This window comes from Suricata suricatta, chromosome 2, assembly GCF_006229205.1.
Source record: "Suricata suricatta isolate VVHF042 chromosome 2, meerkat_22Aug2017_6uvM2_HiC, whole genome shotgun sequence".
NCBI lineage: Eukaryota > Metazoa > Chordata > Mammalia > Carnivora > Herpestidae > Suricata > Suricata suricatta.
Window position 1 is genome coordinate 124,991,743 of NC_043701.1, and position 25,581 is coordinate 125,017,323.

At 38.9% G+C, this 25,581-nt stretch overlaps 1 protein-coding gene across 2 annotated transcripts in view; it reads left to right on the forward strand.

The window, feature by feature from the left end:
* Positions 1-25,581, forward strand: part of ARID5B (AT-rich interaction domain 5B) — a 177,154-nt gene that overhangs the window by 69,198 nt on the left and 82,375 nt on the right. For both annotated transcript variants that reach the window (XM_029931738.1, XM_029931739.1), the window contains one exon: positions 16,963-17,193. In XM_029931738.1, the coding sequence (XP_029787598.1) occupies positions 16,963-17,193 (231 nt within the window). The remainder of the gene's footprint in view (positions 1-16,962; positions 17,194-25,581) is intronic.

A 25,581-nucleotide genomic window follows, 5' to 3' on the forward strand; every position in this document is an offset into this window, starting at 1 on the left:
AAAATGTGGGGGAAGTAAAGAGGAAGGGAGAAATGAGGGGAGGAAGGAGGGTGAGAAAGGATTCTATGGTAAAATAAATTCAGGAAATGCAGCATATTCCTTCCTGTAGATTGAAATGCCCATTAGCATGCTGAAGGCTCCAGGGCAGGGAGAATATCTATATAACTTTGTTAACTCAGTGTTTTCCTTACTGTGGTACCCTTTCCCACGTAACACTTGGGTGTATGCTCCCTTCTCTCCCTAGGAACTGGAGTATTTCCTTGGAATACTTTGGGAAACAACCTGCAAAGCAGAAATAATAGTGAATATCTATTTAATGTTTCCTATGCCCTACACTAGCCTCAGTATTTTTCATCTTTTAACTCATGTATGCTCCCAGAAAAGCACTATTTTTTATGTCCATTTTAGAGATGAGGACTGTGGGACTCTGAGGTTGTCATTCCCCAGGTCAGTTGGAAAACCGCATGCCCTGCTGCTCATTCATACAGGCTACCTTGAATTCTTACAAGTGATTGAACAATAGGGCTCCTGCCTCTCAGACTCTCAGAGCAATTGGTCTTAATGCTCACCACTCTACTGGTGCTTTAGTTGATAGACTACTGAAGCCAATATTCTGGGATATGTGATTTTTAAATGTGTAACCTACTTTAAAGAGCGTATCTGTAATAATTCCCGTTTTTGGTTATAGCGCCACCTGTGGTCTTCAGGTAGCGGGCTCTAACCCACTTTTCACCCTAGGATCTCTCGAACACTCTGCAGTGCTTCAAACTGGTTTGCTGTTTCTTCTTTTCATCCTGCCCCCCCAACCTGAATTTTACCCTCTGTCTCAATAGGTGCTTTAACACCTGGGTTGCTTGTTACCAAGCATTAATCCAGAGACCCAGCTCAGACATTCTCATTTAGCCTAGCAGCAAGGCAGTCCCGGAACCTTTATTTAAACAAGCCTACTATGACTGGTCCACAGAAAGTATGTCCTTTCTTGGTTTTCATTTAAGCTCTGAGTGTGAGGACATCCTACCAAGTTAACACTTGCCAAATGAGAATGCTGGCAGAGTGTCAGTCAAAGTTGAGGCACTCAAAGGGTTCAACCAAAGAGATGTTAACAGGGAGAAGACTTATAGAGATGTGGTTAGAGTAAAGAGAATCCAGAAGTATGGTTGAAGCACCCAGGGTCTAGTAATAGCAGGATGCAAGGGGAGAACATATTGCTATGTGGTGAAAGCCGGAGCCCTGGAGGTAGGGCAGTGGTGTAGGGTTGCAGTCACAGGCAGAACTGTGGAGCCAAAGCTGAGATGGTTCAAGGAAGAAATACCCCAGCTTCTCTCTTTCCACCATCTGATCTCCTGTTGGTGTCTTCCATTTGCTGAACTAAAAGAAGGCCAGAATGTGAGGAAGCCTAGTAATAAAATCCTTAGGGGTCACACAGTAAGGTAGAGAGGCAAGATAATGAGTAGAAGATATCAAATAGTAACAACCAGAAAAAAATTAATTTGCAATGTTAATTGAATGTTAATTGAAATTAACATCAGTTGAAAGCCTACCATGTGCTTCACTTGTATCTACACTGTTGGAGATTCAGACATGCTAGAGACCCTGCTCCTGACTTTCAAAGAACCCACAGTCTAAAAAGGGGGACCAAACACGAACAAGAAAGTTTAGGTAAGTATCACAGAATAACTGAATCTTAGGAGTTAAATTGATTTCAGTGATCCAAAATAACATTTCTGGAAGCAATAATCAGATAGGGACCAAACAGATCAGATTTACTGTCCCTAAAGCCTCTGTCAGAAGAACACGACTCTGGAACCATGCACCTCCACTGGTGTAGCGCAAAAGCAGCCCGTGTCAATGAATGGGTGTGGCTGTGTTGTGATAAAACTTTATAAAAACAGGCTTTGGGTTGGATTTGGCCCAGAGTTTGCCAACCCTTGCTTAACATAAGCCATGTCACAGAAATATCTAGAATGAGGATCTGTAGCACTGGTAGCTCGTGATATGAAACCACAGAATTATAACTGGAATTAATATATTAGTCACCAGCAATTTGTTTATTGTGTCTTTCATGAGAAAAGGGAAGTAGATGTGGATATTAGAGATTGGGGAAAGGAGGAATTTTGCAGTGGAAATGATTTTCAGTGTATGATAGGTATTATGGGAAATGTGAATAAACCAGATTCTTCCTCCTCCTGTCTTGCATCAGCTTACTCACTACTAACACTGTACAAAAGGGAGTAAGACAGAGCATATCCATATCATCAGCTTCTATGATATTCTTCCACGGTACACTGTGAGAGCACGTTAGAAGGTGCCGGAGTTTTTATATGACTGCATTGCCGTGAGATTGAATAGTGGTTTCAGTTTCCAGTAGGTTTTATAAGTATCTATTTCCTTCAGATGTTAAACTAATTTTCATATTGCACACACTAAAAGAAAAAAAATAAAGAAAGAAAAATACCCATTCCGAACAACTGATGTTCTCCTTGGCATTGTGATAGAAAAAAGAGCAGATGGCTTGTGCAAATGCACCAGGTGAACTTGCTGTTCGTTAGAGCAGGATAATAGATAGGACCTAGACAGAGGGCTCTTACCAGGTTTTATAGGTGAAGCTTTTTTGTTAAATTTAACTTAATTAATTAATTAATTAGTTAACTGTATCATTCACCAGACACCAAGATGGCAAGCAAGAATATCTGTTGAGATAACAGCACAGGGTTCCTTGCTACCTTTTGGCCTTGCTTGAGGTTTTAGTTATCAGAATAGTGAAATGATAGCCACTCATGGCTTTTCCTCCAGTCTCTTTTCCCAATTGTGTTTCTGAACCTCTCTTCTTAAGAGTCCAGGACGGAAAGGCATCCTGGGGACTATGCTAAATACTCAGAACTGCCCCTACCTCCCAGCTGCCTCTTCAGTGCCAGGCTATCCAACACAGTGGTCTTCCAGGTTCTTTTCTGGTGGATTCTCTAAAGCTGTGGCATCCAATATGGTATCCACCAGCCACATCTGACTATTAAGCCTTGAAATATGGCCTGTCGAAATTAAGAGATGCTGTAAATGTAAAACATGTACCAAATTTCAAAAACTCAATATGGAAAAAATAATGTGAAATATCTCACTAGTAGTTTTTACATTGCCCAAGTTTTCAAATAATATTATGGGTATATTGGATTAGATAAAATAGTTTTTTAATATAAAAAAGGGAGATACCCTAGAGAAACACTTGTACTTATCCTATGAAATAGGACAAAATATTTTCTTAGTTTATACATATATCAAATCACTGCATTGTGCACCTTAAATTAATGCAGTGTTATACATCAGTTATATTTCAATAAAACTGGAGGGATAAAGACAAAATTGAATTGTACTTTTAATAATAAAAATTAGAGCTAAAATAGATAAATGGGCTATTAAAGTTACCTCATAGTTTTTTAAATTTTTGTTTATTTTTTAATTTTTAGATTTTATTTACATATTTGGTTCCCATTATGTTTCCATGAAATAGTGTTGCTTTAGATTTCTGAACCACTGTATGTGGGCCATTGCCCGGTTTTCAGAGGACATCTAAATTTTCTTATCATTGGTTTGACTGAAGTTTTTTTGTTAATAGGAGGTAGAAAATGTTAAACATGATGTGTAGAGTACTTGGCTACAATTAAGATGAGCATATATGATTTGATAAAAATCTTAAGTTTTAAAATCTGCATTTATTAAAGTATGACAGTTCTGAATAAATCATATGAAATGTTTATTCTTAGGTTTTATCTAATTTACTTCAAAAGATCTGGTAGCCATGTAGAACACTCCACCTATCTTTAAAGGGATCAGTATCATTAACCTTTATTACTCTGACTTTTCTGAATTCAGAGCATCCTAACATAGGCCAAAGTACTCTTATTTTTTTTACTGCCAAGATTCTCCTTTAACAAAAATATGTGGAAGAAGGGAAAGATCAGAAACCTATGGTTTAAAGTGCCTTGACACCAAAATAAATGAAGTTTCTTGGAACCAGTATTTTGACCAGCCTCTTTTGTGGTCCTAAAACCAGGGATAGGTGATGGGTAAAGGAGATTGGCTGTATTGAATGCAGTCTCATGCATAGAAGAGTGAGTGATGCAGACTTGAGGATCTGTCCCATTACTACATAGGTAGGTTCTTCTTGGAAAGTTTTCTTATTCCCATCGGGTGGGGTTTACCTCTTTGAAGTCCATTGATTTAAGATGAGCCACTGATACAAGATAGAGGCCTTTGCCCTCTTTTCCTTGGTAAGCCACTCCAGAAGGCCTATGATAATAAGAAAGATAACAGTGCAATCTAGACAACTCTTCTCAACTCAGAATGTGAGCTCTCAGAGGTCAGTGTAGGAGTTTGGAGGTGGTCCAGCACTTTGAGGGTGGTCCACAAGGAGGAGTGCCTCAAGTGGTGAGATTATTCCCAAAACAAGTCCCCCAAATAAGATGTCTGCCTAAACGAATGACCTTTCATCTAAAAAAGACTGCCAGCTGTTGACTGCCATGCTGTTTGCTCAACAACTTTCTCCAGATTCTTTCAACCTTTTAGGAAGAGCTGCTGGTCCAGAGCTTCCAGTGAACTAATGGCCCAACTGCTCTCACTCCTGGGTGCAAGGTTCGGGTGTTTAGTGCAGCACTGTCTGCAGGCACCTACACTTGTGAGCACACCTGCGGGGATCTGGGATGGTGGGGTAACCAGAAATGAGGACACCAAGTCTGTGCCCTCCAGGAGTTCATAGATAGTTGCTGACTGGAGAGATGCCTCTTTTCCTCCCAAGAACACCTAAGAGTGCCTTCAGAGAACATAACCCTTGCCCCACATTCTCTTGTTTTATTGTGTAAAATATACATAACATTTATCATTCAATTACTTTTTAATGTACAGTGACATTAAGTACATTCACAATATTGTGTAACCATCCTCACTATCTATTTCCTGAACTTTTTTATCATCCCAGACAGAAATTCTGTACCGGTCAAGCAACAACTCCCCATTCCCTGTGCCCTCCCCCTCGACAAACAGCCCCTGGCAACTTCTAGTCTACTCAGTCTGTAAGACTTTGCCTGTTCTGGAAGCTGCATAGGAATAGAATCATACAGTATTTGTCCTTTAGTGTCTGGCTTATTTCACCTAGCATAATATTTTCAAAGTTGATCCACATTGTAGCATGTGTCAGAACATTTCTTTTTATGGCTGAATAATATTCCATTGTTTGAACATACCACACATTGTTAATCTGTTCATCTATTGGGTTGTTTCCACTTTCTATTATGAATAATACTGCTGTCAACATTGATGTGCAAGTATTAGTCTGAGTCCTTGTTTCCAATTCTTTGGGGTATATACTTAAAAGTGGAATTATTAGGTCATGTAGTAATTCTTTTTATAACATTGAAAGAACTTCCAGACCGTTTTCCACCACTGTTGCACCATCTTACATTCTCATCAGCAATGAATGAAGATTTCAATTTTTCCACATCCTCACTAACACTTGGAAGTTTTTCAGTTTTGTATTTGTTTTTTAAATAACAGCCATCTTAGTGTGTGTGACTTTGTTATCTCACCGTAGTTTTGATTTGCATTTCCCTAATGATTAAAAATGTTGGGCCTTTTTCCATGTGTCATTTGTAAAACTTTCTTAGAGAAATATCTGTTGAAGTCTTTTTCCCATTTTAAAATTGGATTGTTAGTCTTCTTGTTGTTGTAGGTGCTCCTTATATATTCAGGATGTTAATCTCTTATCAGATATATGATTTGGAAATGTTTTTTCCCATTCTGTGGGTTGTCTTTTTACTTTTTTAACAGTGTCCTTTGATGCACAAAAATTTTTAATTTTGATGTTACCCAGTTTACCTTTTTTTAAATTCTTGTTGCCTGTGTTTTTGGTACCATTGTGAAATCCAAAATCATAAAGATTTTCCACTATGTTTCATAGCTTTGAGTCTTTTATCCATTTTAAGTTAATTTTTGTATATGATGTGAGATCAAGGTTTAGCTCATTCTCTCCTTATGAATATCTAGTTTCTTTACATCATTTGTCAGAAAGACTGCCCTTTCTCCATTGAATGGTCCTCATGCCCTTGTCAAAAATCAGTTGGCCATATATTTGAAAATTTATTTCTGGATTCGTTATTCTGTTCAATCACATTTTATCCATATGTCAGTACCACACTGTTTTTGTTACTATTGCTTTGTAGTAACTTTTTAAATAAGGAAGTGTGAGCCCTCCAACTTCATTTTTTTAAAGATTGTTTTGACTCTTTGAGATCTTTTGAAATTTCATATAAATTGTCCAGATGTTCCCATCTTTTAAAAGACCACACAATTAAAATGCAGGCAAACAGAGGAGAAAATAATCACAGATAATCTTACAACCTAGAAGCATCTACTATTAACAATTTTTAAGCATTTATTTACAAAACAACATGGGTGGGATACCAATTGACATCCTCTAGGATGGCTATCAAAAGACAAATATAGCAAATAATGGAGAAGATGTGGAGATACCAGAACCTTCACACACTGTTGAAGAAAATGTAAAATGGCACAACCACTTGGGAAATAGTCTGGTAGTTCCAAAAAAGGTAAATATAGAGTTACCATATGACCCAGTGGTTCCATTACTAGGTATATGCACAAGACAAATAAAAGCATATGTCCACATAAAAACTTTTATACAAATGTTGATAACAGTACTATTCAGTATAGCCAAAAGGTATAAACAACAATACTGTCTCATTTATGGAATAGATAAATACTATGCGATGTATCTGACAATGGAATATTATTTAGTAATAAAAAGAAAAGAAATACTGACACACTCTACAACATATATGAGCCTTGAAAACATTTTGCAAAGTGAAAGAAGCCAGTGACAAGGAATTACATATTGTATGATTCCATTTATATTAAATGCTCAGAATAAGCAAATCTGTAGACACAGGAAGTAGATTAAGCTGTTGCCTATGACTGGCCAAGGGAAGGGAGATGTGGGTGCAAGAGGGTTCAGAGTTTCTTTTGGGAGAATGAAAATGTTCCAAATTTGATCATAGGGATGGATGCACAACCCTGTGAATATACTAAAAGATTGTATACTTTAAATGAATGATATGTGACTTAAATCTCAGTAATGCTAATAGAGACATAGGTTTAAAAATATTGTTTCATACCTTACTTTTCTAAACTTAATGTAACAGAATTTTTGCATGATCTGAAAGTTTTGTTTAATTTTGTTATTTTTAATGGTCACAGAGTTTTAATGAAAACAGATGTACCCTTCATTGTGTGTGTGTCAATAATTAGTCAGTCCTATACTTGTGGTGTTTAATTCTCCATACAAATGATGGGTTTTCCCCCTAAAATAAACACTGTTGGATTTTATGAGATTTATCCTGATCAGTGTTGATTCCTTGTGAAATAATCATGTCCATGAAAGTCATGACAAACAGTGATTAGTCATTTTGTTAAGACACACATTTGGATCTTACACACTGAGAAGACTGATGTGTGGAAGTTGTTAATTATTTTGCTATTGATCTGTCCGGGATGACACGTTAATTAGGTTTATTCATGAGTATGGGGGTTCAGGAGGGTCTCCCAAATGTGAAGGGTTTATATAGCTGTTGCAGTAATAGCATTGTGGTTCTTGCAATGTTGGCAAATGTAAGACACAGCTTGGAAATAAAAAGTCATATAGATTTATAAGGGGAAAGATGACAAGTAATTATAATTGTGATTTTTAAAGCCAGTTGGGCTAATGAGGTCAGGTTTCCTTCTCTTCTAACAACTTTGTCATATTAGTTGTAGTTCCTTGTAAACCAAGCAAGGGTTGAGTTTAACGCCGTTCAAAGTCAATCTAATAGCCTCACCTGGGCTGCTAGTAAATAAACAAATGTGTAAGTTCATTTATGAGAAAATTTTTGGCACAGTTTTTAGAGGAGGAGAAATTGCATCTAAGCCCTGGTTCCCTGGTGTCCTCGTGGGTTCTTTATACTTCCTTCTTCAGTTAGTGAAATTCATTTATACAAAAAGAGAATGACTAACTGTAGCTTAACTGTGAAGTGGAGGCAAGTGAAGGTAGGCCAGGGCCCTTAGAACCACACTCCAAATGTGGTCACCACTTCACCTACGGGTCAATCTGGCCACGTGGTCTCAACAGTACATGCGCTTATTGCCTAACTACGGTCCTGTGTGACACTTCCCTTCGGCTGAGATGAGCCATGTGGAAAAAAGGTGCAGAATTCTCAGAGTGAAATCTAGAGTGGCTCCTGCATGTGGTTTAGAATTCAGTGACCATTTGGGAGAACCTTGGAGGCGGGGCTGGCTTGCTTCCCAGTGGGTTCCTTGGTTACTCAGTCTTGGCAGCATTTGGTTTTAGGTGAGCCTGGTATTGTTTTCCTTTTGGAGTGAGGAAGCAACAGTCAGGGCAAAAGCCAATATTACTGTATTAAAACGTGTCCTTATATTTGTGTGCCCATGTGTTTGAAATGGCTTGATCTGGGAAATAGCTAGTTAAAAACCCTGGATTTTGCATTTGAAATATTCTTTGTTCTGTTTACAACCATGCACGGAGATATTTTCCCACATTTTCTTCTTTATAAGTTCCCCAGTGATGTTTTCGTGGCCTATCCTGGGAAGATCTGCCTTTCCATTTATCAAAACAAATGGCAAGCTGGGGACCATTTAAAGTAGTTTTTTTAGTTAATAAAGCCAATCTTCTTGTTCTGTTATGTTAAAAGTACATTATCTTTTTTATTGCCGGTTCTCTATGGCTAGGTCTGTTTTCTGTCTTAGCAACCTCAGGGCTGCCCCCCTTGCTTACTGTGTAGAGAATTACAAAATCATCAAGGGTGGGGCAGCACCAGCTGACTTACAGTACAAACCATTTCTCAAAATAACCACAACAGTGCAATACTGATGTGTAATTTACGTCACAGTATGTTTTTATGAAATAGTTTGTGGCATTTTCATTTCTATTCCGGATGGAATCTTGTTCTCTCTCCCTTTTAATCAGGCATTTAATTTATTTTTATTATTAATATTTTCCACTCCTTGTCTTGGCATGCCTCCAATTTAACAGCTTTGATGAGGGGGAAAAAAACAACCAACAACCGATCCTCCCCCGACCCCAGCTCCTCCCCAACGCAGTTTAACTGCAAATGCATTTTCCCCTTTGATGTGTACTTACTCTGGTACTGAGTTTACTGCCTTGGGAGAGCTTGAGAACTATGGTGGGACACATCACACATTTACACGGAGTTGTAATCAGGAATTGATAAAGTTGATGTACAACTTTGGAATTTTAAACACTTTCAACCAAGTCAAGCTATTCAGTCTCCTGCTTTGCTGCATTTTGCTTTTACGAATGTCTTTCTGTATAATGTCCTGTAATTAGAACAGGAAATCATTGAGTAACTGTAAGATGAATAAGAGCACTTAGACTGGAAGGAAAATTACCTTCCGAGAAATTATATTCTCTCTCCTTTTTTTTCTGCATGTTACAATGTTGGTAATGATAGTAACAGCTGTAGCTACTCTTATCTGTAGAATTTTCATGCTTAGGTTTTCTGAAGTAAAAAAAAATCATTTTCAGTAATAATCAGAAATGAATGGACAGAAAATAGGAAATGCCTAATTATGACAAATATTCAGTGTCACAACAGAGCAGCAATTAAGTGGAAACTTCAATATAATTGTCAATAGCAGTAGGAATTGGAACAGTGCCAGATATATAAAGTTGATGCTTTGCCTTCGGTTGGTTGCTAGGAGCACAGTGTAAAGTATAAAGCTTTGAGAAAGGAATGTCTAATGTAATAAAGTAACAGAAAGAAGCATAAATCATTGTAAGAGCCTCTCATATTGACATTATTTTACTTAAATTGCCTCAAAACTAGACATCAAGTTTTATAACAGGAGCAAATTCATATTTGCTTGGGGGAAAAAAAGAACACTCTATGTTGTCTTTGAAGGACCCGGGACTTTGTGTCTCAAACACAGCCTTCATACATATTTGGAATCTTTTAAGTGAAAATCTTTAAATGTTTGTTTCTATTGGCATCCAAATGCATTTGCCCTAATGCGATTAGAGAACTAAAGGGCAAAATACTTGGCAGATTTTTCAGTTGAGGTAATTAGGTACAGGAAGGAACATGCATACTTTTTCCACCAGGCTCTATAAAATCCTGGTGCAAAGATTTTTTTAAAAGATTTTTTTTAAGCTTACTGATGTTAGAAGTAGATTATAGTGGTTTTCAGTAAGCATAATAGTGTGATGTTTCCGAAACAAGCCTTCCCCTTCTCCCCTCAGAATGAAAAAGAAAGTTACATTTCTAAATGTTGTGTAAGAGATAAAAGCAAATTTCTCCTCCGGAATTTATGTTTTCAGCCTTCTGTGCGTTTGGCCACCATTATCTGCTTAAAAAAAAATAGCATTATGGATATTTGAAAGTCAATGCTCCATTAATTCATTGTGTTTGCTATTTCATGCATCTCTCTTTGTATAAAGACAACTTGAGCAACATGCTATTCAGAAGGAATGCCTGCTCTTACCCTCTACCCCACCACCCCTTCCCCATTCCCAGCCCAACTCCGAGGATTAAAGCAATGGTATACAGTTACTGTTTGAAAAGCTTGGGTGGAGTCTCACGTTATAATTACAGTTTCTCTGTGGAATTCTGTTTTGGACTTTGAAAATATATAAATAAGTGAAAATTGACATTGAGAGAGGGTAACAAAACGTGCAATTATGATATAAGCACAGGATTAGAGTAATTTTGGTTGAGCATTACAAGCAGTGTACTTTAGGTATTAACTTTTAATAGGCAAAATTCTTTTCACTGAAGTTGAAATGAGGTTTAGTAATTTTGGGTCTCTTATTCCCTTTGAATATTTTATTTAAAAATAGACATATTCACATTTTTTGGGTGGATGGGGGAGTTGGGGAATGGAATGGATGACGTTTTAATAGAATATCATAATATGGCTTAAAGTTTCAATCTTTGGTACCAACAATTTATTGCTGATCATTTTCTGTTAACAGAAATCAAGTAATGCATATATAACCGAACCAACAATAGCTGACTAGAGTGTGTTAGAGTAAGATATCTTGGGGTAAGACTTTGATTTCTTTTCCTATGTGGGTGTGGTTGAAAGAAAATCTTTGTTCCAGGAACACTGCTTGTCTTTTGCTAAACAAATGTGCAATTTCTCCATTCGTTATTCATTCTTAGATTTATCTGCTGGACCCATTATGAATTGGAAAGGGGAAACTATCTTATGCAGCATTTCTTGGCCGCCTCTGTTTCATGGGTAACTGCACAGGAGTGTTTGTTTATATGTACATGAAATGTATACGGAGGCAAGTAGTAGCTGAGGAATTTAAATAAGAGTTCTTGAAAGGGTTGTTTGGCTTTATTTGTTTCTTAATGTACTAGGACAAAGTAAAATATGACAGCTGTTGAACAATTTAATAGTTTTGTAGCTGTATGAGGAAGAAGCTAATTTAATGCAAAGGCATAGGAAGAAGTTATAGGATCATAGAATTTCAGATCTGGAAAGCTCTTTCAAACTCATAATTTTACTCTCTGTTGTCCATACTTTTCCTGTGAAGGTGACTATACTTTGGAGAAAAAAATTCTTCTCCTGTTGACTAAGCTTGTCTACCTAAATTCTTCTAGGGCAAAGTTTCTCTGAGGTATCTTCACTCGAGAAACTTCAGCCTAGATGAATGGCTGATTCCCTCAGATCGCACCTTCACCGTGGACCCTCTCCTTACTCTCATCTAGAATGCTTTCTTAACTTTCATAGGAATCTTGAGGTCTCGCAAGCTTTGTTTTTGTTGTTGTTTGGTTGGTTGGTTGTTTTTTTTTTAATATATTAAAAACAATTCCTCTGGGGATGTCTAATTGTAAGGTTGAAAATTAGCCTTTGTGGCGCTTGGGTGGCTCAGTAGGTTAAGCGGCCGACTTTGGCTCAGGTCATGATCTCACGGTTCATGGGTTCGAGCCCCCCATCGGGCTCTGTGCTGACAGCTCAGAGCCTGCAGCCTACTTCAGATTTGGTGTCTCCTTCTCTCTCTGCTCCTCTCCCACTCATGCTCTGTTTCTCTCTGTCTCAATAATAAAAAAAAATAAGAAAAAAAATTTTAAAAAAAGAAAAGAAAATTTGCCTCTGTCCAAACAATGCCAAAATTCTGGTCCAGATGGATGATTCTTTTCATAAGGAGCAAAAGTATCATAATTGTGTGTTTTGGTATTATTAAGTAACATTGGCACATCAAATCAGGTCCCAGCTGGACCCCTAGCCCCTTGGTATGGAAGAGGTTAATGAGGCACAGGTGTTCTGAGCTTGCACAACCTGAAGTTTCCTTTCGTTCCTGTCATATGGGTAGAAAGTAGAAAGTTGATATACACAGTTACCCCTTTATCCATGAGGGATCCACTTCAAGACTCCCAGTGGATGGCTGAAATTGCAAATAGCACCAAGCCCTATCTATGCTGTTTTTTCCTATACTTACACACCTGTGAAAAAGTTTAATTCATCAGTTATGCACAGTAAGAGATTAACAATAATAATACAGGTAAACAGTAATAGCAGTATACTGTAAGAAACGTTATGTGAAAGTAGTCTCTCTCAAAATATCTTGTTTTACTGCCCTCACCCTTGTTCTGTGATGATGTGAGAGGATAGAATGTTCGAGTGATGAGAACAAGTGAGATGGATGACGTAGCGTGAGGCCACCACTGACCTTCTGATGACGTGTCAGAAGGCAGATCATCTGCTTCCAGATCAATGTTGACCGCAAACCACAGAAAACAAAACCGCAAAACTCGAGACCACCATACATGAAAGATGTGTCAATGCTGCTAAATCATTACGATGAAAATTGCAGTGTTCCCAAATAACAGCACGCTAACTGAACTGGAGTACAATCCTGGCTTGTAACTCGCTGAATTCTAAAGTTCTTGATGAAACAGAGGTTTTGTATTCTACATGACCAAAAGCCATCATCTCATCCCTGATATTGTAAATTGCTTCAATCTCTAGTAATAATAAATGTCAAATAAACAAAGATTTTCTTTCAGACACAGCCACATAGGAAAAGAAATCAACGTATTACCTTAATGATAATAATTTTGCTATTATTAGTATTGTGACATTTTGTCATAACGAAGAGCCCATCACACTTGGAATTGAAAGACCAGGTGGCATTCTCACCTCTATCACTTTCTGCTTCCTTGAGATCCCAAACTAGTGTCTAAACCTGTAATACCACCTCAGAATTGGAAGATGTTAACAAGCAGTAAATCCTACTAATAGGGTTGTTGTGAGGAACAGAAGAGATGTGTTTTGTGAAAGACCTTTGTAAATTTTTGTGTTCTAGTATCAGTACTGCAAATTGTAGTATTTCAAAACAAACAGTCCCTCTGTTCCTCGTATTTTTGGCTAAGAGAACTTTTTTCATTTGGAATCTTCTGTAATACTTACAACAATCCTGAGAAGGTAGCAAGAAGAAGAAGGGAATTTGGTCCTATATTCTTTTCTGGGCACAGTGGGGGTTTGGATGGAAGCATATACCTGAAAACAAGTTACAAATAATATACATACTTGGGAACCCCAACTTATGATGTTTTGACTTAACAATATTTTGACTTTACAATGGTGTAAAAGTGATATGCATTCAGTATAAACTGTACTTTGAGTTTGAATATGGATCTTTTCCCAGGCTGGCGATACGGGCATGATACTGGCTGGTGCCTGTCATCAGCCACCAGCCACAACTCCCAGTAGGCCACACGCCATTCTGTACCCACGAATCCATTCTGTGTTTCACTTTCAGTAAAGTACTTAATAAATTACATAAGATAGTCAATATTTTATTATAAAATAGGCTTTGTCTTAGATGATTTGCCTAACATAAGTGTTCTGAGCATGTTTAAGGTAAGTAAGGCTAAGCTATGGCATTTGGTAGGTTGGGTGTATTCAATGTATTTTAAATTTAGGGTATTTTCAACTTACAATGGATTATCAGGACATAATCCTATTGAAAGTGGAGGAAGATCTTTGTGTGTGTGTGTGTGTGTGTGTGTGTGTGTGTGTGTGTATGTACACATACACACAGAAAGAGAGAGAAATCAAAACCCAAATTGGATAAATTATTAGACATCTGTGCAAAAGCTAAACTCAGACTCCAAAGCAGTAGTTTCAAAGTTTAATGTTGGGAGCTTGTTAAAAATGTAAATTCCTGTACCCCAACCTTCAAGATTCTAAGTTAGTGGTTCTTGATAGGCCCCTAGGGCCTGCCTTTTTACAGTTACCCTATGTGATTCTGGTGTGGGCAGTCCTGGGGGCACTCCTAGAGGCACTGTCTCCAAAATGAATGGATATCATAGGACATATATATTTCCATGACTTGGACCAGAGGGAACTTGCAAGTTTTTCTTTCAACAGAAAAAGGATTGGTGTTTTGAGAACTGCATGAAGAAAGAAGGATAACTGTTTGGAGCTAGGATGAGGTGAAGAGAAAAAAGAAAAACAAAACAAAACAAAGGTCATTTCTAAGCACCAAAGATAGCCAGGGAGTAGATTCCAGAGAATTAGGAAGAAGTTAGAGATGGTATTATCATAAGAAATGTTCAGAGAAAAACAAAGAGAATGAAAGGACAAGAAGAAAGTGAAATGGTGCTAAGAATCAAGGTGATATCTTCTGCTACAAAACTAACCCTGAAGCATCCGTTCTTCTGCTGTCATTCAACCTGAAAAGCATGATGTCCTCCATTTCATTTCAAGACCACTTGGCTAAATGAGTGCAACCATTGCCCCAGTACGGAAAGCCAACAACACAACCAAGTAGAATTTTGGAAGCTGGGAAAAGATTTGCACAGTATTTACTTTTTACAGATATGGTATTAGGTGCTGAGCATGCTGAAATAAGTCCTCACGGTCCATGAGGTATGTCCCCTTGCTCATCCACAATGTCTTGGACAAATAGAGTATAATAATACAGTTGACATGTCAGGGGCTGCTTCTTCAAATAGGACTTTGGTGCTCTGGAGTTCTGATGATGTTTGGCGAATATTTCCTGTAAAACTTTTTGTGCTTGAACTCTACAGAAATCACAGATTTAAACTCAAAGTCTGAACTAGGGTCTTGGTCTGCCATAAAAATCTCTAATTGAAACGCTTTGGGACATATATCAGCATCCTAAAACCTGTACTTCATTTGGGGACTTGCCTTCAATGTAAACATATTTCCTCTTAATTTGGTATGGCAACTGACAAAGTGCCTTCCCACAACCAGGCAGGAGTCTAAGAAATAAACTGTTAAAAGATGTCATCTTGAGAGCAGCTAAATCTCTCCATTCTCGAAGAAGCCTCCAGCCTGAGGAACTAAGTGAACATAATTAGAAATACATCTGGGTATTGGCCTCCTATCTGAAAAGGTCACATGCACACCTTCCACTGGTACTGGGTATATTCTATCATTTGTTCTGTCCTTACTCATTTGTCTCCCACTGGTTACCAGATGGCCACGATAATGTTGGTATCCTTAACAACTGTCTTGTGCAATTCCCTGCAGCATGGTAAGGACTCAAAATATTGAGTGTTTTCCCTTTGGATAAGCTGGTGACATATCTGGGAATTGCTTACAAATGCCCTGATGGGGTGGTTATAAAGAGTGATGTCAGACTGGGCCATGGAGCCTAAATTCAGCTTGACATTGTACAGGTGGCAGGCTATCATAGGGGAGTTTTTGCCATTTCTCAGGCATAAGATGAAGGCAGGATTCCTCCATACAGAATCTGGTTTTTATAAACAAGCACTTAATATAGCGAGGTGTAGATGAGCATTAAGGTCATTGTAAAATGGAGTTTCATTAAAGTTGCTCAAACGTTCTGAGCCAAGCTGGTTCTGATGGTGCTGTCACAAGGCTGCTTGGGGAGTCCTCTCAGCGTGGTTCCCTGAGATGTGCCGAGTTATCAGATGGATTTGAGGAACATTAGAAAGTAGAGGGTCTGAAAAGGGGGGAGGGCAAAGAAGGTGAATGTATCAATCAAGTTGGGATAGATCATGCTGCAAAAACAAATAACCCCCCAAATCACAGCCTCACTTATAGCAACAAAAGTTCCTTTTTAGCTTGTGTTCTGTGTCCAATTAGGGTCAATGAGGGGCTCTGCTCTGTGTGATTCTTACTCCAAGATCTTTACTGGCAGATTAGCCACTATCTTGATCATTACAGACAACCAGGAGTCAGGGAAAGAGAATGTTATCAGTCAAACTCTGGCCCTTAAAGAAGCCACTCACTTCTGTCACATTTTATTGGCCAAAACAAGTCACATGGCCACTTGATGCCAGTGGACCAGGAATCATGGTCTTTCCACAAGACCTTAAAGAGAACCATAATTATTTGTTGAACAGCACTAATCACCACCAGATTTGATGATGATGCTGTTTGAACTTATGGACATCTCTCTGGGGCCAGCTGACCTTTTCAGAGACTTCCAGCACTGAAAGATTATATAATCCAAAAAAGGAGCAATACCAAACTCTGGAAATATGTATAAAGAAGCTCAAAAAAATTCTGATATGTCCTATGATGGTGACTTTAATGCTTAAAATATATATCAGACTCTTTCAAAACAGTTTTTTGGTTCTGATGCTTGCTGGTGACCCAAACATTGCTTAATCTGTCTATTAGATCACCCATCTCTTTCTTTTCTCCACTCTTTCTTTTCTCTGCCAGTAACTCGAGGTTTTTTAGTGAAATTGGGTTGGTCAGGTGGGGCCAGGAGAATGCCCACATCAGCCAAACAGTGATAAACATGACCTGGTAGAAGAGACTCACTGAAGACACCTTTTAATACAAAACCAGAGTGATTGTTGAAATTAAGCCATGGCCCAGACAGGTCTTTGCTGGAGGGAAGGGAGTAACGGAAGTATTTTCTCGTTTGTCTAGGGGAGGACGAGGAAGAAACCAACGTGATAGTTCTCAGCTACCCTCAGTACTGCCGGTACCGATCGATGCTGAAACGCATCCAGGATAAGCCATCTTCCATTCTAACGGACCAGTTTGCATTAGCCCTGGGGGGCATTGCGGTGGTCAGCAAGAACCCTCAGATCCTGTACTGTCGAGACACCTTTGACCACCCAACTCTCATTGAAAATGAGAGTATATGCGATGAGTTTGGTGAGTCTTCTTATTTTTCCTACATGAAACTTGTGCGTGTGTGTTTAGTTGTTTTCGGTTCTTGTGAAGAGCAGTGATGGGGAACAAGGCTTATTTTCACAAGCTCTGTGTGCCACCTCCCCCTTCCCCTCCCCCCAAATTATTGTAGCATGAAGCGTCATTGCCTCCTTGGCAGCCTCTGTTTACCAGGGTAAAGGGTTATTATTTAGAATTTGTTGTTCAGTATAGGGTCTGAAGTTGCTTGGTCGACCTTGAAATTGGACTTTCAGATAGAAGGCTTTCATGTTAGTTCTTTCTTCAAAGACTTTGGCTATTTGGATACTGATTTTTTTTAATTGATCATGCCGTTTTCAGTGTTATAAAGAACTATAAAAATGCACCAATTGTAACCCCTTCAGTACTATAAAGGTGAACAGACTGATGATAGATAGATCTCCATGCCCCATAATTTTTTCATGTATAGGTATGTATACACATATATATCCATCTTTGGTGGACACAGTGTGTAAAATACATAGAGAAATATTTATCTATATATCTATATTCAGATACCTGTCTATATATTTTTTATACACTATGCCCACCAAAGATGGATATATGCACACATATCTTTATCTACATCTCTGCCTAGCTGATCAGTCCTGTGTCTCTGTAGACAGAAGTGAAGGAGAAGAGATATCATATGTTTGGGAGACTTTGCATGACGCAGTGAATGACGGGAGGCGAGCTAGAGTCACATCTCTCACACCTTCATTTTCTCATCTGTCTGTTGAAGAGACTGAATCATATCAGCAGTTCTCAAAAGGCTGGGCAGGGATATCAGAATATCCTGGGGGTGCTTTATCAAGCTATACAGGTTCCCTGGAAATTCCTGTAGTTATGGAGGCATTAAACTCCCCTCACCTACCCCTTTTTTGGGAATTGCCACCGTGGGGTGACCAGTGTGATGGCTGACCCATGCTGAATCTTTCATGGGTACTTAGGAGGAGAAGAAGCTGAGACCACTGGCCCAGAGAGAGCACTGATGGGGTCCCCTTGAGTTGGAACACTCCTTGATTCTGCCTCTTTTGTTTTCCCAAGGATCCCTAGTTTGTGGACTATTCAGATTCAGATTATTCTGCTAAACAATTGCAGGCCTCAGCATGGTTTGAGAAATCCCCTGTAGCCTCTCCACTCTGATTATTCATGACCTCAGCAGACATCTACCTGCGGCAGGGGCGGGGCGTGCGTAAGGGCGAGGGTGAGGGGATGAAATACGATGATCCAAGAAGGAAGGGAGGAGAGGAGGGGACCTAGCTTCATTGGACCTGGCTTCTTTTCTTCTGACAAACTTTTTTTTTCGGATGCCTTTCACAGTTCTGGCTTACCAAATGACTGTCATTCTATAAAAGTAGAGTAGTGTTTATATAAATTATTTTCTCCTTTTTCTAAGAAGAATTGTCATATTTTTAATATTCCAATAACCTTTTTTATTCAAGTAGATGAATGTATCCAATAGATTTTAATATCTTCTCTTTTCAGATCAGCATCTACAAATCTTCCATTTTTAACACTTCTGTTTTGAGGGGTTTTTCCCCATATCCCTGACTTCCAAGCCCCTCTGTCCTACTTGCCACTCAAGAGGTCAGTAAATTTCTGACCCAAAATAAAACTGAAAGAATGTTTTCCCTCACTTAAGAGTATTCAAAGTTAAGAGTATCACAATGTAACATAATGAAAAAATTTTTAACCTTTTTGGCTAATTTAAGAGTTATTAGTCACTGAGCTTCAAAGCTGTTGTGTCTGGAACTGGTAATAGAAAGAAGTTCCAATTTAACAGTGATCACAATGGTTGTTAAGAATTACTAAATTAGTTTTAAATGTTCTCACAAACACAAGCATCTGACTTTTGAATTTTTTCCTGAACTTTCTTTTGGTAAGGCTAATTTTAATGTTGTTTTTCTTCTCCAGCCTCTTAAAAATGCAAGTTTTCTTTTGGAATAAAGGTACCTTTAAAGAGCTTTTTGATGGGTTGCCTAATAATTAGAATATTAGATTTCTCTTTAATGTTAGTTGAATTTGTACTTTTTATAGTATTTAATTTTCCTAAATGGACACACCTTCCCCCCCAAAAAGCTTATTTTAACCTGATTTGCATACCTTCACCAACATCCCTCCCCCACCTTCCACTTTGGGTCACACATCTAAATTTCCAGAAATCACCCTTTTAAACCTCCAACAGGTCACATTTGAAAGCAACATGGGTTAAAGAGTTTGTTAAAATCTGGGGTTGGGTTTCTCCAACCCACTAACAGTTGGTAGGAGAACATAAATTTGATTAGCATTAAACAAATGTTCCTAATATTAAACACTGCCAGATGACTGAAGCACGTCTGTCAGATTACCGCGAGTGCCAGGGGGCCCACAGATGAATTTTCTACACAGTATATATTCTGTACCACACGTTTGGTGACTTCAGTAATTGGTCAAATGTAATTTAGGTAACAGTATGCCTAGGCTGTAAAAATCAAATTTTATTAGCCATATCGCCAGGTGGGTGAATGGTGGAGCTGATGGCAAAGGGCTTATAGCATTTAGCAGCTACACCTTTGACACATGAAATTCATAAATTGCCATAATGTACCTGCAAGGCTCTTCTCAAAAGGACAGTGTCTGCTTTCCTATGATTAAATAATGTTTATTTTATTAACTAATATATTTTTTGCCTTCTTCTCTTAAATGGGATTATGGAGTGGGGGGTGAGAGAGGGCATTCAGAAGATAAATAAAACACAGTTCTTGCTTGCTTGGAGGATTTAAAAATCTAATTGGGGAAGACAGGATTAACACACCTGAAAGTTAACTAATGTTCCAAGAAAGTCAATGATTAAGTATTTGGTGAGTGTTGCAGAGAGCAAGCGCAGGAGGAATTTAGCAGTGGGCTAGGGCGGCCGGGGGTGATCATGGGAGAGGGTCAGGGAAAGCCTCATGGAAAAGGCAGGACTTGGTCTGGTTTTAAAGGACAGGGAGAGGGGCATCTGGGTGGCTCCGTCAATGAAGCATCTGACTTCCACTCAGGTAGCTTGTGGGTTTGAGCCCCGTGTCAGTTTCCATGAAGACAGCTTGGGATTCTGTCTCTCCCACTCTCTATGTTACTCCCCTACTCATGCTTTCTCTTTTAAAAGTAAATAAATAATTTTTAAAAAATTTAAAAAGATAGGGAGAGAGGCTAATAGAAAAGTTTGGGAAATCACTGACAGTTCACGTCCTGACTCTCCAGGTTAAAAATGGCTGCCTTCACCATTGGTGAACCATTGACCTTCTCTAGGTTGGCTTGCCATCAATAAATGGCATGGTGCCCTTTCTCTACCAGGGGGACAAGGACAGGAATATGAGTCTGTGGAGCCAGACTCAGGCAGTGGCTTTGGAGCCAGAACTAGGCTTTCTTGGGCAGGGATGACACACACCATCTCAACCTTTCCCGTCTGCTTAGACACCATCGCCCCCCCCGCCCCAACTGTTTCAATGTTGTCCACTGAATAATAGGTTTAATTGAACAATAAAAGTAAGGCTTTTAAATCTACAATGAATCCCTATAAATAAATTCTCCGTGGAATTTTATGAAGCTGTTTAATGAAAAGTTTGATTAGAAACTATTAAAGAAAAATAGAATAGATGAAATTTCATCATTTAGTCCCACATTACAGTGGTGTCATTTTGATTTTTATTTACATTGAGATATTCAGAATAGAGTAAATATATCCTGGTTTTAATTAACTATCCTCCTTATTTGGAAAAGGTTATTTTAGGCTTGAAGGGTTTTGATAGCATACCATCTGCTTTCTTCCCTGTATTTTATTCAAGTCCCTTCCCAGCTTACAGCACTGTGCGATATCTAAACTTATGACATAAGCATAAATTGAATCATATTAATGGCAGGTGATTGAAAAGCTTCAGCCTCGACATCCTGCTTGAATCCTTCCGTCCTTTCAGTTACAGTGTTCTTAAAGGCAATGTGCTCTTTTCTCAGCACGAGAGAACTGACTATTTTTAAAACTAAAGCAACGGACTCCCCATTAAAGCTTTGTGAAAACTGGTTGTATTGCACATGCAATTAGGAAATGAGATTATAATAATAATGAGTGGAAAGTGACATTATGAATGACAATTTTTCTCTTAAAAATCTCTCTCCTATGCATAATTCCTGCCCCCACTGTCCTGTTAGACTCTCCTACATGAGGCATTCTTCAACCACCCCCCACCTTGCTTTTACCTCTTTTTATAATTTGATTCCTCTTTTGTAAAACATATGCCATCATTTATGTCATATTATTGTCTGGACTGTAGGAAAAACATACATGTGCACACATTTTGTCTATTTTCCCTGTTAGAACAATAAAATGCCCACCAGTTTGCCATGCGTGATGTTTATATTACTATCACACAGATTGATTTTACATGTGTGAAGTGTTGACAGCTAAATCCAAACAGAGGCATGCACAGAAGAGTAGATACATGGGTAACTGTAAGGTGCCAGCTTTTATCAGATGTAAGGTGGACTCAACATATATAAATGAGATGAAATCAGTCCATAATTATGGGCGGAACTAAATGGATTAAGATATGGTTAATTAAAAATATAATAAAAGATGTGGTTTATTTTAGTCTGAATTTTGAATTACAAAGAGACATAAGACATGCTTCTAAGTTCTTTGGAGTTGGTGTGTGTGTGTGTGTGTGTGTGTGTGTGTGTGTGTGTGTGCGCTTGTGTTTCTCGACCAAGGAATGGGATGGGGTTAAAGGATGGATGTGGTAATTCACCTGAAAAGAGCAGAGATGAGATGGAGTGCTATCATGCATTTGGTCCATGTGTAGGAAACCATGAGATCTGCCCACTCAGGGAGAAGGTGGTGACATCAGCATTAAAACATATCCTTTGCTGAAGTGCAAGGAGGATGGCACCATTTAGGGGAAAGATTTGCGAGGCTTACAAATAGGCACGGTATTAATCAAGGCTCACCTATCTGATTTGCTGTTCCTCTGGGCAAGAGATGTAAGGCCCCTCACTTGTCCCATCTTTAAAACCAGGTAGTAATAGCTCACTGCCACTCTCAGACAAAATCTGTATTTGCTTGACTAAAAAGAAATTCTCATGATGAATGAAGATTCTCTACTGTTTCTATTAAACCTTAGGACTTGGACAGCTTATTCACTCTGTAAATAATAAAGCAACCATTTCTCTAAGGTCCTGGGACACTTCCTAGAACTTGATAGAAAAGAAAACTTTCCTACTTTTTACAGTATGTTTTAAAGAAGTTTTTCCAACGCTGCACTGAACGGTTTTCCTGTTGGGTAGAATAATGACATTACAGACAAAAGAAGACAAAGCCAAGGGAAGGAGGAAAACAGAAGAGGGGATGAAACTTTGACTTCTTACGAAAGAAAATTCAGGAGGCATAAATTTATTTTGAAGCAGAGGACAAGCTGGACTGTGCCTCTTCTCCTCTAAACATCACATGTTTTGCTGGAAATGAAAGGAAAGGCAGTTGTTTTGTTAAGGATCATGGGAATTTGTAAGTGAGTAAACATTTTTTTCCTTGCCAAAGTAGGTTTCATGGTCACAGTGGATTTCGATGATCAAATGGCCTTGCTCCTGGCCCCTGTCCACATTCAGGCTTTTGCTGCCTGCCTGCAGTGCCCACCAATCTCCCAGATGATAACAAGGCAGATGTTTCTCTTTAATTGAAGCTGAGTGGAAAAGAAGCCGTGCTTCTTGTGTATTGGTATTTATGCAGAAGACCTTAACCTTCAGAGATCTCTCTCAGAGGACTGTTTTGTCTTGGAAATTTTCAAGAGATTCTGTTTGTCATTAGAGAATGGCCTAACCAGGACCATGCTTGGTACCTTCTGTTTATTGCATGTGCTGCCCAAGTAGGGACGGGGAATGTTTAAGTCCATCATACAAAGTAGTAAATGTAGTGTATATTGGATGTGCTCAATAGTACATGTAATGATTAACATATGGCCTTGGCTTCCAGGACTCTGAGACACAAAGAGGGCAGGAGAGCAGACCTCCTGGGGCAGAAGTGTTGGAAGCTAGGGTACCATCTCTGTGGAGGGTTAATGAACAGAATTTTTATGTTGTTACTGTAAGTTAGCTTTCAGAGTCATGATATATGGAATGAGTAGGATTCATGGATTTCTTTTCTATTTTTGGAACTTGAAGGGATATTTTAAAATAACTCTGGATTCCTTTTGTAGCTGAGAGGACTCAATGGGTTATTAAAAACTATTTGGACTCGAGGGTACAATACACTCTTGTTCACTCCAGAAGAAAGGATTTGTGTCTATATTGGCTAATATTTCACCTAGCATTTCATTTAGTGAAGCAAGAAAGTTATATCCCACTACATTAGCAAGATCAACATATTCCTCTCTAGGGTGAAACAGATATTTTTATCAGTTAAAACACACACACACACACACACACACACACACACACCCCACAGGAAAGAACAAGGTCATTGAAGAATCACAGGCAAAAGTGCTAGTTAGGGGTAGGGATGGTAGATGAGGTTCAGAATAAGTCTATATTCACTTGATTGTAAAATCCTCTCGATAGCAAAAGATATCCTCTAAACCCATTCATTCTATTCACTCAAGGGAATTGGACTGATTCAAGTTACTTGGACTGTAGGCAAGGCTGTCTGGGGATGTGGAGAGCCCACCACAGTACCTGTCACACAGTGTATTTTTGTCTGTTTATGTGTTGCACCAATATCTATTACACACCTACCATGTGCCTGGTGTTCTTCTGGTCCCTGTGCCCACAGCTGTGAATAAGACAGAAAAATTTGTACTCCTAATGATCTTACAATATGGTATGTGGGGAGAAGATTGGGAAAATACGGGATAGCCATGGACCAAATGTCATGGATATAGACCATACCTCACAGAGCTGTGAGGATTAAGACACCTAGATGGTCCATGGCAAGTACTACTTAGGTACTCATCATTAACTGAATCTTCTTGTACCTCTTGCACCACTCCATACAACCTTAACCACATATCAAGTCCATAATGGTTCCTCAAAAAAAATTTACACAATTACTTCATACTTATACAGACTACTGGGGAAATGAGGTATCATTTGCTACTTAAGATCATTCACTATCCACTCATCCCAGAAATACTTGTTTGTCCTGCATGCTGTGTGTTTCCCCAGGTATCATGGGTCTGGCTCCTTCTCATCATTCCAGCCTCAGCTCAGGTATCTGCTCCCCAGAGAAGTCTTCTCGGACTTTCCCCTTTTCACATGTTTGGCTCCACCCCATCACCCAATGTATACCTATCTTCCTAGAACTTATCTCTATCTGAAATTAACTCCCATATGTGTTTCATTATATGTTTATCATCTGTCTCCCTCATCACCACCTGTGTTATAATGTAAGCTCTTTAAGAGTGGGTTCACATGGGGCACCTGGGTGGCTCAGTCAGTTAAGTGTCTGAGTCTTGATTTCAGCTACAGGTCATGACCTCACAGTTGAGAATTTGAGCCCTGCCTCCTTGCTTGGGATTCTCTTTCTCTGCCCCTCCCTTGCTCATGTGCACTCTTTCACGCTCTCTCTCTCTCTCTCTCAATCTCTCTCTCTCTCTCTCTCTCTCTCTCTCTCTCTCTCTCTCAAAAGAAGTAAATACACTTAAAAAAAAAAAGCAGGTTCACAACACTGTACCCAGGGACCAAAACAATGCTGGGAACACAGTAGGTGTGTAATAAATATCGAGTTAAATAAGTGAGTGGATGCACGAATACTCTGTGTCAGTATCATTGCTCTCCCCCATTTTTGAGTTAAGGATGCTTACCTATCAAGTGGCAGGACTGGGGTTTGAACCTAGACAGTCTGGATCAGCATCCATGCTCTTAACAATGACACTAGACTGCCTTTGAGCTTGAACCTGGCTCAGAAGATCTTTCCAGCTTCCTGAGATCCAGCTGCCTGGAAACAAATAACAGATCACCAGCTCTCTAGATAATGAATATACAATGGGTTCTGTAGGATTTAGAGAGAGTGGTGTGTGTTGGAGTGGTTAGGAAAGGAGTGATCATGAAGATTCAAAGTCTGATCAAGAAACTTTGATGCCTGCCACTGTTCTCGCTTGTCTGTATTCTACCAGCCTCTCTGATTCAGCCTTCTCTGCACGGTGAATTCTTCCACACACCAGCCAGAGTGATGTTTCCCATCTCATCACAGAAGCAGATATAAATATAGAGCCCTGTGATAGCTGGAAGTTGAAAGGGGCAGATAGTAAACGGCCCTGTGTTCCCACGGACTCTTTTTAAGGCACAGGGTTGGGATGCTGACAGGACTTTGATTATACACCTCTCTGTAATTTTCTGCTTAGGAAGGCA